Source organism: Cibotium barometz, chromosome 4 (genome assembly GCF_041138505.1).
Source record: "Cibotium barometz isolate CiBa-2024 chromosome 4, ASM4113850v1, whole genome shotgun sequence".
NCBI lineage: Eukaryota > Viridiplantae > Streptophyta > Polypodiopsida > Cyatheales > Cibotiaceae > Cibotium > Cibotium barometz.
This window is the reverse complement of record NC_141049.1, coordinates 45968362-45981150: the sequence shown is the minus strand read 5'-3', so window position 1 is coordinate 45981150 and position 12789 is coordinate 45968362. Positions and strand designations below refer to the sequence as shown.

General features: G+C 44.8%; 1 protein-coding gene across 1 annotated transcript in view; it reads left to right on the top strand.

The window, feature by feature from the left end:
• LOC147639314 (uncharacterized) overlaps positions 1–12789 on the top strand; it is a 117258-nt gene that overhangs the window by 55167 nt on the left and 49302 nt on the right. The window contains exon 2 of the mRNA XM_086790038.1: positions 9323–9399. Coding sequence (XP_086646164.1) covers positions 9323–9399 — 77 coding nt within the window. The remainder of the gene's footprint in view (positions 1–9322; positions 9400–12789) is intronic.

Sequence of the window (12789 nt, the reverse complement as noted above, 5' to 3'; positions counted from 1 at the left end):
TTGCAGGAAAGGGGGGTGTGCTGAATTTGGTGCTGCTCTGCAGAAATCTGATGCTATTGGAGGGCTCTTCAGGTGTGCTGCAGAATTCGTGTGCTGCTTTGTTTCTGGAGTCTTCAACACAGAAGCTGTCGTCTACCTCCAAGTCTTTCGGTGTGTGGAAGCAAGAGGCTAAGTGGCAGGCGGCAAGCGATGAGAAGCAGCGGGCACGTTCTGTATTCGCCTAATAGCCTTACACCTTGTGGCTAACGCTCACACTGCCCTCGCCTAGCTGCCGCTTGTTGACGTCGCCTTGCCTCTATTCGACTGTGGTAGCCTTCGCTTCACGCCCAGCAGTCAGCTCGCCTGCCTTCGCCTAGCTGCCTGGTTATGGTAAGCAGCCTGTGTTCACTCCACGCTAAGGCTGAGTATAGACGCTGCAGAGCTCTGTGGGCAGCAGCACGGAAGACCTCGAGAGGGCAGTCGCAGGCACAAGGTGCACAAGTGGTAGAACTTGCACCTTCCACGAAGCGCCAACAGCAGCTTTTGAAGATGCCCTCTGCGTGTGGACCTCCAACGCACAGCAGGCGTTGAGGCGTTAAAAAACGTGGAGTTCCTGGCTACCTGCGCTAGGCGAAGCAAGCGAAGAAGTTGTGTGGGAGTATGAATTAGGGTTTAGAGATTCATGTGGGAGACATACACAGAGAGAACAAGGGAGAGAGAGAGAGAGAGAGAGAGTTGTGGGGATAAGTCAACTCATGAGGCATAAGTGTGTGACTCCCCTATCACACATGTATATTGCACTAGTACACATAGTGCACTTAGTACATTAAAAGTACTAAGTGTACTATGTACTATAACTTATGGGCTTGTACACACTATAAGGGTGGGCATAACGCCTTTACCCCAACAATTGTGCAGAGAGGAGGTGGAGAGTGAGGAGCATTATGTATGCAGATGCAGAGCATATACAGCCATCAGAGAGAGATATCCCATTTTATTCAGAGAGCCACATTCCCTACGCCAGATCTTTGAGACAGCAGACCAATGCATACTGGGGAGATTCATTCTAGACATACAGCACCACAAAGAGACATTATTACAGGCTCAGACAGCTCCAGAGGGGGGGCGACAGACACAGATTACTACATTTTTTCAGAGATCCATCCCCCTCCCAGCCCCTACACAGCAGGGAATTACTCTCCAGAGAGCAGAGACACTTAGAGCCCGCAGGAGACAGAGGACACCTGGCTTTCGGACACCACGCCTATACCAGAGAGAGATGACAGAGATCAGAGCTCAGTTTCACAGAGAGGGTGCGGAGCGACTGGCTCACTTCAGAGCACACCCAGGCATGTTCTTCAGGGAGCTGTGGACACCCCCTTCACTGATGTGTACCATTTTATACCCCCAGTATGGTACAAGATGGAGCTAGCTAGGTTGCATATCATGATTGTATACTCCATGCATATAGCTTTGCATTCTCCTAGTAGTAGAGCTCCATCCCCTTCACCACTCATTGTACTTATTGCACACCCAGATTCAGCTTTTTTTAGTTTAGTACTTTTTCATTTTGTTGGGATGACAGAGGATACCCCATACAGGTACTCCGATTTGTCTCATAGGCCGAGTTCGGTCTTTTGGAAGACGTTAATAAAATCTTTCTTTCTCTCTCTCTCTCTCTCTCTCTCTCTCTCTCTCTCTCTCTTTGCAAGTAGGTGGGATTGCAGAAGGTGCACAACTGAGTCCCTCTTCCCACTAGTTCGAGACTGTTTCGGAGGTGCTCCTCCGGCCCTTTGTGAGAGGAGGGTTTGGTAGTTCGGAGGGTGGAAACAGGGCAAGTTTTTGGACTGATTTGGAAGAGTTTACGGGCTGATGTATGGCTGTGTATCTGGTTATGTGCATGGGCCATTTAGATGCATATTCAAGGGCTCGTGGATGTACTATCTTGGCTGATTAGAGGTGAATAACAGTGTGGTGTTTTGGGACACATGACTGAAACCTCTATGCTAAGAGGTCCAGAGGATTGGTAGATTGGACATGCATATGTACAAGCCATGAATGGCCATGATGTATTCAGTTGCACTCTTCCATTGAATTTGAATTAAGAAATACGAGAAGGGGCACCAAGCTTTGGGGCCAACAAGTGTTGTTCTTTTTGTGTAGGAGCGAACGAGAGTCTTCATCTGTAGTGCCCAATCAAGATAATTGGTTCCATCTAAGACGGATTCCTTGAGAAATTGAGGAACGGACGAAGAGATAACAGTTGGCGTAGAAGCCATGGAACTCTCCTCTTCAACTGGTTGCAAGAAGCTGCAAATAGGAACCCGAGGGCTGCCTACTCTCCCTAGAAGCTAGGTGAGGGGTTGGAAAGAGGTAGAAAGTGTAAAAACTGAGAAAGAATGGATAGAAGGGCCTCCTTTCAAGGGGGGGCTGATGGAGAAGAAATTGTAGCAAAGAGGGCTGATATAGAGGAAAAGGCAGCAAGCTACTGCTGTAGGAAAAAGAATGCAGCAAAGAAGTGCTGTCCAGGAGGCAAAAAAACAGCCTCGAATTAGTGCAAGAAAAACGCTGGTTTGTGCTCGAAGTAGATCTCCAAAACGCAGCCACCAAGGGAGCAGAGGAGAAAAAAAACTCAAGTTGAAAAAGTCTTCCTATTGATTAGCAAAAGCACAGAAGCTTTGATACCATGTGAGAATAGTTGAAGAGAAAGTGGAAGCAATATAGAACAGGAAAGACAAAGTAATCAGCCAAGAGTGATCAAACACTTGAGCAAATGATTAATGAATTATATGGCAAACATGCCGAGTTCTTATATACATCACAAAAGACTAGGTCTGCCTGTAGGCCTGGAGGACAAATGTCCATGAGTGATAAAAATGCCTAAAATAGCCTAAACTATGTGGGATAAAATACCCAATTACATTAGATAAATAACGGCATAAAAGAGGGAATAAAATGGGATAAAAAGGAGATTAAATGTTGGAGATGATATGCCCAACAACTATGCCTTTGCTGCTGCCAATGACAAAGGCAAGAGCAAGGCAAACGGTGGCTACTATTAGTCTAAGGTTTATTCTGGACAGCCATCAAGCAAAGCAAAAGTGATGCAAATCAGCCCAAGAAGAAGGGCAAGTGTCATTATTGCAAAGCCAAGGCACTACATCAATGAGTGCAGGAAGAGATAGGCCAAGGAGAAGAAGAAAGAATCTTGTTTGGCAGTGTACTCTTCTAATGCTTCTGCAAGCAAAGTTGATGATTTAGCTAACTTTGTGCAGGATGATTGGGCTTTTTTGGTTTGCAGTTATGGTGCATCACAAGGCACTTGTCTCTCAACATTAATGAGATACAAGTTATACAGTATTTTGACAGTGGAGCCTCCAAACATTTCACGTCCAAGAGGGATTTGTTTAATTCACTGAGGGCTGCCCCAGAAGGGAAACATCACATGTGCAAATGACTCTTCTTATCCTGTCAAGGCATTGGTGAGATCATACTCACAGCTGCAAATGGTTTAGACCTTATGCATTTCAAATGTACTTTATGTGCCAGGGATAAAGAAGAATCTGTTCTCAGTCTCCTCTTTTGCCAAAAGAGGTTGTGGTTAACATTGAGGATAACACATGAATAGTGAGAGAGAGAGAGAGAAAGACTATGTGATAGTCACTTTTGGGACTTTGTATTAGGGCCTATATCACTTGGACTCGTTTGAGAAGAGAGCACATGATGCTTATTTGGCCACTACTTCTACTTATGCCATGCAAGAGGCAGGATTATGGCATGCTAGATTTGGGCATGTGAATGATGGCATTTTGTTGTTGCTACAAAGGAATCAAATGGTGCAGGATATGCCACATGTGGAGCTGCCACCTAAACATGCATGTGAAGGGTGCATTTTAGGCAAAATGCATAAGAATGCCTTCCCAAAAGATGGATATGTAAGGGCTGTCTGGAAATTACAACTCATACACAGTGATGTGTGTGGTCCCATGAGGACACCATCACTTGGGAGGCATCTTTATTTTGTGATCTCCATTGATCTCTTTAAAAGCAAAATCTGAGGTGTTTATGTGTTTTCAACATCACGTATCAAAAGCTGAAAATGCAACTAGAGTTGAAAATAAAACAAGTTGCAAAGTGCAAACCCTCCCTTAGGTCGACGGGGTAAATGCCTAACGGACTAGACCAGCCACTAGAAATGCCTAACGGAGAGCATGTAGGTGCTGAAAATCAGCCCACTGCAGATCATGACATAGAGGAAGCAATTCATGAAGAGCGGACAGATTTGGAAGAGGCTAGAATAGTGCCTCATTGGTTGGTCCATACTTTGCAGGAGAGTAAACTCTTAGCCCCTCTTCATAGCAGGACACGGGCTGGTTCAAGAAATACTAGAGAACATGTAGATGTGGCTTACATGAGTAGTCTTTATGCCACAGATGAGCCACTCTTATGAGGAGGCTCAAGAGGATGAGCAGTGGCAAGAAGCCATGCAACATGCTGTTTAGAAAAATAGCATATGTGATCTAGTGGACTTGCCTCATGACAAGAAGCCAATCAGAACAAAGTGGGTTTATAAAGTCAAGAGAAAGTCTAATGGTACCATTGACAGGTACAAAGCGAGACTTCTTGCCAAGGCTATGCCTAGTAGACATGCATAGAGTATGATGAGACTATGCATAGGTAATTTGGGCATGTTTGTGGATTCATCTAGGTATATCTTTATGTTGTATTAGCGGACATGCAAATTTCACATTGTGAAGTTTTCGTCCAAGTTGTAGCCAGTTGATATTGTGTTAATTCTTTCTATCTTTAGTGGTGCATACGCCCTATCAATTACCTTTTTGTTGTAATAATTCTTTCTATTTGCTATGGTCCTTAGTGCTAGACTTCATTATGGCTGAGTTTGCCCTGTATCTCCGGAGCTTTGACAGAAACTCAGTACACAGACCTTTGTATAAATGTATGCTCTTATGTGTGTGTGTGTGTGGGAGCATATATTAATACCAAGCTCTACACCCACTATAGGGCACTGATGACGTTAGTGGGGATGTCGTAGTATCTAGTCTATACTATGCATGATGTAGTTGATGGTTTATTTTCTTGTGGATGACTACCATGAGGTTATAAATTGCACTTTCTTATAAGGTGGATTTGGACATGTTCTTGGATTCATCTAGGTATATCGACTTCACGGCTGTCCACTATCAAATGTGTTGTTGCTTTGGCTGCCCATCATGGATGGAAGATGCATCAATTGGACATTAAGAGAGCCTTTCTCAATGGGGACTTGTAAGAAGAAGTTTATGTGAGTCAACCCATTGGTTTTGTGGTGCTTGGCCATGAAGGCAAAGTGTGTAAGCTCTGGAAGGCTCTTTATGGTCTCAAACAAGCTCCCAAAGTTTGGTATGAGAAGATACACTCTTATTTGGTCAGCCACGATTTCAGAAACAGTTGATTGAGAGCACCCTCTATGTTAAAGAAGATCATGGGTTTTATTTGTGCTCAAACTTTTCTACTGACTGGAACAATGAGGATGCAGTTTCAGCTTTCAAAGCTGAATTAAAGACCTCATGTGAGACGTCAAATCTTGGTCTCCGCTTGTCCCTAGCCAAAGTGTAGCAATATCATCGGCACTGGCACAAACTAGAAAACTAGTGCTATTTTTAGCACATGGTTTAAGTCTTGACACAATAAACAATTTGTGCCTAAAACAACACTCACGTAACCTTGGCTCCACTTCTTTTGCAAACCACAGTTATTGCTCAGCGTCCACAACCAGCTACATTTATAGCTACAATCAATGATAGCAGGCCGGAAGCTAAGAAAGAGGGGACTTTCCGCATCTTGAAGCTAAGCAAAAGAGGTCTCTCCCTCAGTTTGAGGCTTTGTAGGAGGGGATTCTTCCTCTTGTTGAAGCTAAGTAGGAGTAAAACTCCACTAGGGGATTTGTAGACCAGCAAGAAGGGAGTTCTGCATTCAAAGATGAAGCACCCAAACTACTTGAGTATCAAGAGCATATAGAGAAGCATGTTGATGTCTTATTTCACTGTGGCAACAATGAGGATATCATCCCTTGAGCATGTTGCTCAGCAAGCTTACCTAGAATTGACTTCAATAGACAAGTCCATAGCCCGTTTCGACTAAAGTAGGAGTCTTAGAATTTAGTCCAAAGCACGTAGTGCTAGGTTAGTAGTACAAAAGGTGGATTTCTTGCATGATTTCATAGTCACACCCTTAACAAGTGTATATGTGTTAGACATGAGGTAGTTTCATCAATACCATCCTACCATTGATTGGACCAAGCATATACTGAGCATAACAAAGAATGTTCAGGATCCCGTCTTAGGATCTTGTCGTAATCATACACAAAACTGGTAGCCTATAAGTTCCACTTATTTCTAGTATCTAAGTCATGCCGGAAGTTCAAACTAGTGCTTGTTCTGCTGAGAATAGTCCTCCACCATGTTCACAGCAGATTAGTAGGCCAGATAGTGTGGTTCTAATTGCTAATTCTCTTTCGCTTGTAGCTTACCATGTGGACGAGTTTTCTCACAACATTTTGAAGTTTATAACAAGCGGGAGGAAAAGAGAACATAGAAGATCTACCAGGAAGATCACCAAACACAAGTGACTTAGGGATGTTTGTATTTTGTATACTACGTAGCTTTGTTATCCACCAAATGGGACCAAATTTGTCATCTCTTGATGTGTACTAAAGCCAATGAGATCGTTGCCTACTATTCATTTGAACGAAGACAAGTCTGATTTCAAGAAGGCAACAGTTTTCCACCCCGAAGCAACAAATCCTTCAAGTCACGGCAAAATGTTCTACCATAAGGACCAAGTACTATTAACGATCAACCAACCTGGCTAACCAGTTAAGCAAGAGGAGATGTCAAGTGCAAATGCTGGTTAGGGAGCCACATTGACATTACAGGACAATAGAACACACCTGGTCATCATTTACTTTTGGATGAGCACTAAGCAAATTGTGAGCCCCTGTTGAAGGACAAGTCGTGAATGTCTAGGTCATAAAAGGTGTTAAGTTTTGCGCTTTCCCACATATATTATGCAACACACTTCAATTATCCATTGTATAGATGTCCAACCAACCAACCAACCAAGCCTAGAACTCGTCCTCTATAATTTATACTAGCCCTCTTTTCAAACTTTATTTGGTATTGGAGGGGAGAATTCGATGTGTTTAGATCACAGGGTTGTTGGCAGATTTGATAATAATCTTGATCAAGCTGCAATGTGATAGTGATCTTACTTGGCTTGAGACATGCAAAGCTTGGGATGGAGGCTGTGAGCTATTGGGAGAACGTGAATGGCAAAGAGTCGTAAACTTTGAGCTCGTTGATTTGGGTGAATTGGTGGTTTTATTGAAGGTGGTCCTCCTTTGTTCTGAAATGTTCTGTGCTTAGAAAGGTTTGTGGCATTTCAAAGCTATGAAAGAGCTTTTTCATGCGACGATGTCACGTGTGTGAATATCTCTATTTGTCGTCTATTTGTTTCAATACTTTGGTGAGAGCATCTGACCAACACGACTTCTGTTCTTTGTTGAGGGTATCATCTTTCTAGAATCTAGTCACCTGTAGTTTCCTGCTATTGATTTATTTAAAAAAATAAGCTTGAGAGCTAGATTATGAGGACATGCAAGGTGGGAAGGTATGTAAGATACGGTATGAATCAGGTACGTACGGTATGCATTCAAGTGCGGATTGAGATTTTAAGGTACGTTAAATACATAAGGTACAAAAAAACATAAAAAAATATACTATATAGTGTATATATATACATAAAAATGAATGAAAAACTTCAAACTTTAAATTTAAAAAACAATTCATTTCTAAACAACAACACAATTACCAAAATGAGAGCTATCAGGAAAGAAAAGCATACATAGGTTTCACGAAATGGAATCACTCAAACGTTCAGTGCCCATGACTCAAATGCCACGGGTTACATACTATAAGCAATCAATCAAAATTTAAAAGTTAAAAGCAGTTTACTATCTAGAGAAGCCAAAAAATAATAGTTCTAGTCACTAGTGTCACTATCACTGTACATTGTAGAGCGCTCAATGATCAATCCACTTCATCACATCACCATCAGATGATGAATAAGATAAGATTCAAGACCTCCATCTGTCAACATGTTTCCTTCGCTATCATACTTTGAGCTCTGGCTCTGCAATGGCGGTGGCCGCAGCGTCTGGCACCGCATCATCATCATCTCTTGCGACAATGTTTGTATGAATGAGAGGAATGGCTACGTTCGCACTTTGCATAAGCTAGCTAAAATCGGCGACGGTGAGCAGCCTAGGGTTTTTTTCGGTCCAAAATGTTTTTAAAAATTGCCCCGTACTTGCCAATGAGGTGATAGCTCAAGTGGTGAAGGTGTTTGCTTAGGACCAAGAGGTCTTGGGTTCAAAACCCCCCTTGGTGCTTCCTCGGCGGCATTGCCTACGGGTGGATAAATAAGTGGCTACAGGTGCCTATGCCTATGGGTGGTGAAAAATCGGTAACTACAGGAGGATCTTGGGCCAAGGGCCAGTCGGGGAAAAAAATTGCCACGTACGGATCCGTACCGTACAGTACCATACACTAAAACGTACCTTATCATAAGGTACATACGTACGGATGCAACCTTGAGGAGATGGAAGTGCACCAGATCAAGGCACACATAAGAGAGATTGCAGCCACATAGAGTTTCCCTTCCGCATCGAGACACCCTGCCGCTAGAAGCCCTCTAAGTGTCGTCACACTTAGACCCAAAGCTCAACCAAAGACACCACCCTTCATGCAACGCTACACCCAGACACACTTCTCCTTGGGGACAGCTGACAATCTTCTGTCTTATGACGTTCCATGAGTTTGGATCCCCCTCAGGTCTGTCACTGGACGGGGGCTTGAAACAGCTCTGCAATTCTACCAGGCTTTGACATATCATGCCTTTATTGTCGATTGGTGTTTTCTCAGCATACTTCAAAGTCTTAATCTATTTTTCATTTACATTATGCTTTGTGCTCCTCATAGATGTAATACCCCCCCCCCCCCACCCCCCCCCCCCCCCCCCCCTCCTCCCTCTCCTGCCTTCTGTCTCTGTGAAATGAGTGCAAGTCTTTAGGTGCCCGTTGTCTGTGTACGTCTCCTGCCATTCTTTCCTCCCATGCTTCTTATTTCTGAATCTCGGTGTTCAAGCTTACATCCTCGATTTTTCTTCCAGTATGCATCATGCATATGTGTTTCAGTATGCATCATGCATGTGTTTGATTTGTTTTGTGCTAGTGCTATTTTTTTTCCGGAAACTCTCAATGCCTTTTCCTAATTCTTTTGTGCAGTATCTGGATGAAAACAAACAACTTATTCTTGCTATATTGGACAATCAAAACCTCGGCAAAATGAATGAGTGTGCAGCGTAAGTGCTGAATTTTTTAATCTGGTTTTCTCACGTTCTTGAGTAATTGCATTCTTATTTTCAATATAATTGGTAGTTGAGGCCCATTTTTCACTCAGGAGCTGACCCTCATTTAACGTTCCTATTTAATGTGCAATTGTTGATACATTAAAAAAATTTAAAATTCATGGAATTTTTTAAAGCCTCAATTTCTGCATTGCATTTTTTTATTCCGACCGATCAATAATAAGATTTGAGAGAATGTGTTTCAAAAATCATGGCAACTTCACTATCCACTTACGATCTGACCGAGGGAACTTTGCCGTATGCTTTTATGCTCCAATTGTAGTATCTGGAATTTACATGTCCTTTTGGGAATCTGAAGATGGGAATCATCCATCAAAGTCTTCCCATGTTATTGGTGGTACCAATTACCGGTCCAACATACTCAACATCCATGAGTCACTCGCTATGCTAATGAGTTGCATTGTAATATGATGTAACTTGGGCCTTTTCTAATTGTCAACTTTACTAAAGGTGATCAGAAGTTCATAAATGAGATAGATGGTTTTATTAGCATCCTGCCTGCAAGAAAATTATCAAGCTGAATGTTCCCCAAGTCTCGCTTGAACTCTTCCTTCTTTTTCCTTTCTATCCATCTCTATGCATAGCCCTATTAGCATACACAGGGCTACAATCCCGAGTCTTCTTCATTGATGGAGCTAAGAGTGGTTTCCCTCTACCTTGATTTTGCTCGTGTGTTCTTATGTACTTTTGGATCCATTCTGCTAGATATTTTCTGGGATTGCTCAGAACTGTTGCTTTTCAAAAAGCACAGTCTTGTCGCGTGATACACCTACCCCTTAAGTACTGGCTGACCAGATCTGCTGAGTTTCCTGGAGTGTTGTGGACAGCCAGAAGGACCAGTAGCCCAGGTGTGGACAGCACGGGTAGGTAGACAAGCCAGGTATCTTATGGGTGGCCACACTTGTGAACAGGATGGGGAAGAGCAGGTGGCATGCAGTTGGACAGGGGCTGCCAGCCCTTGGGTCCCCTATGTAAACAACTGTTTAGGGTTCCTTTTCAATATCTCATTTTCTGGGAGTTGACTGCCACTTGTACCCATGGGTTCTACTGCAAGGGAGCATCTCTCACAAGCAGGCAAACTGGACAGATCTGCGTCGTCATCGTTGGGCTGAGTACTGGCTTTTAAGAACACGTTTGACTAAGATCAGGGAGATTCATTTGATTATCATTTTGTACTTGGAAACATTCAGTTGTAACCTTTCTCGTACATGAAATATAAACTATGTTTATGTCTACTTGTTTGTGTGCTTGTGTTTTATATCCTGCAGCTCTCTCTTCTCTCTGATTATTCTTGTGTGTGATTATTCTTGCACATTAGAAAAGTATTCCACAAGGTAGGTTTCTTATGTGTTTGGTCTTTTCTTTTGACTTGAGAGATGTGGATCCTAATCCTTAGACTGAACCAAGGGCTGTCCCCTAGGTTTAGTGTGAGTCTAATGTGCAAGTGAATAACAGAGACATAGAGAACAATGGAATAGAGACACACACATGCACAACACACAACTACCTTTGGACAGATTCAGAGATTGATCCAGAACTTTCTGTGTTCAGGCGGTGACAGATGCCCTGCAGGGGCGAAGGTGGCTTGGCATGTGCTTATACAACTTCGAGCCCCCCTGGGGGGGGGGGGGGGGGGGGGGGGAGATGCTTGATTTGATTGATCGAGCAGTATAGAGCAGATCCCTCTTAGGCAAGTTGATTGTGTGCGGTCTCGAGCCAAGCAATGAGCCTTGGAAGGATTTCTTGATTATCCGTATCTCTTCGTGGCTTCCCATCCGCTGGGGGCTGTGGACGCCCAGCATCCAATGGATCTTCTCAGAGGCTCATCTCCGCGGCTTAGGACCCTGTTTTGAGGATAGATTTGCTGTGAACCTCTTCTACACATGGCAACTCCTCCGTCCAGCCCTGATTCAGGTTCCTCCCACCACCCAGGAGGAGCGGGACCGACAGCCCCTCACTTGGAACCGCTACTTCCGCATCTCTACTGGCCACTTGGTGGCAGCCCGATCTCATTTCTTGTGGGGTCGCCTCTGCGAGGGGCCAGCCCAGTCTTTGGGCACTTGGTGAGGTTTCCATCACCTCCTGTAGTAGACTCAGCTGTCTCACCTTCTTGGCATGAGAGGGACCCCGACCATGACCCTCGACATTGACGCAACCATTCCCCTGGATTGGCTTCCCTCTCCAGAGGATCCCTCCCGATGCCCCCCTAGATGGTGTCCTTCACTTGTGAGGGTATGCCACTCGTGGTTTTTTGTTTCTTTCATGGCAACGTCATCAGCACCTTCGAGGTTGTCCCCTGGGCCCAATTGTTGTCCTCCCACTAGCAGCCTGCGATGACCCCCCCCACCCCCCCGCGGCCTCCTCTTCCTTTCCATGGCAGAGGATGCAAGTTGTGGGGCGCCAGGGACAAATGGTCCATCGATCCTCCTACCCTCGAGTTTAGAGGCGTCGCATCCTGGCATCTATGGCTTTGCAAGAGCTGCTCTCTGGCTCATGTGCTGTGGGACCCAGAAGAGCGGCACGATCCTGCCGTTGCCCCTTCCGAGGGCACATTACGCTCTTTGATTACACTGCCCACTTGGGTAGACAGATTTCACTGCAGTCCATCAATGCCACCATGCCGCTGAGCCACACTGGCTGGCCCAGGGTGTGTGCCTTCCTCATTCATTGAGGGCTTTTGGCAGTGGCTATAGAGAAGCTTCCGGTTACAGAAGGTGAGTGCTAAGATGTTCATGTCATCCTCATAAAAAAGAGCCTGACCTGACTCTGCTATTGAGACACCTGCACCCCACGTGATTGTGTGGGCGGAGCGCTTGGATCAGACGTGAAGAGTCACGGAGCGCTTGGATCAAATGTGAAGAGTCGGAGGATGTGCTGCCATACTTGCCAAGACTTGGGGCAATCCCGAAGTTAATTCCACTGGCTCTCCTTGAGGGCGCTTGTCCACAGCAGTGCGCATTGTAACCACGGAGATGCAGAGATGGGTGAGAACTACACTTTTTCTTTGACTACTGGTGCACAGGAGCCTCACAATTGGCACTTGGCTGGCGATTGCTGGGCAGCTGGCCGGTTGTTGCCGCCAGTGCACAGGCACCAGCCAATGATTGGGAGCCCAGGACCTCATCAGCAGCTTAGCAGCTTGGCACATCTGGCGTGCTTGTTGCAGCGAGACCATTGATGGAGTGACCACCCCCCACTTGTGGAGACCATCCGAGCCATATGGGTGGATCTCATTCACACCCCAAGAGGGGGCTACGAGTGTTTGACCAGTGAGTTGGAGTGCATGCAGCATGGCATTCCTTCGCGCTTGGACCCCAAACGCTT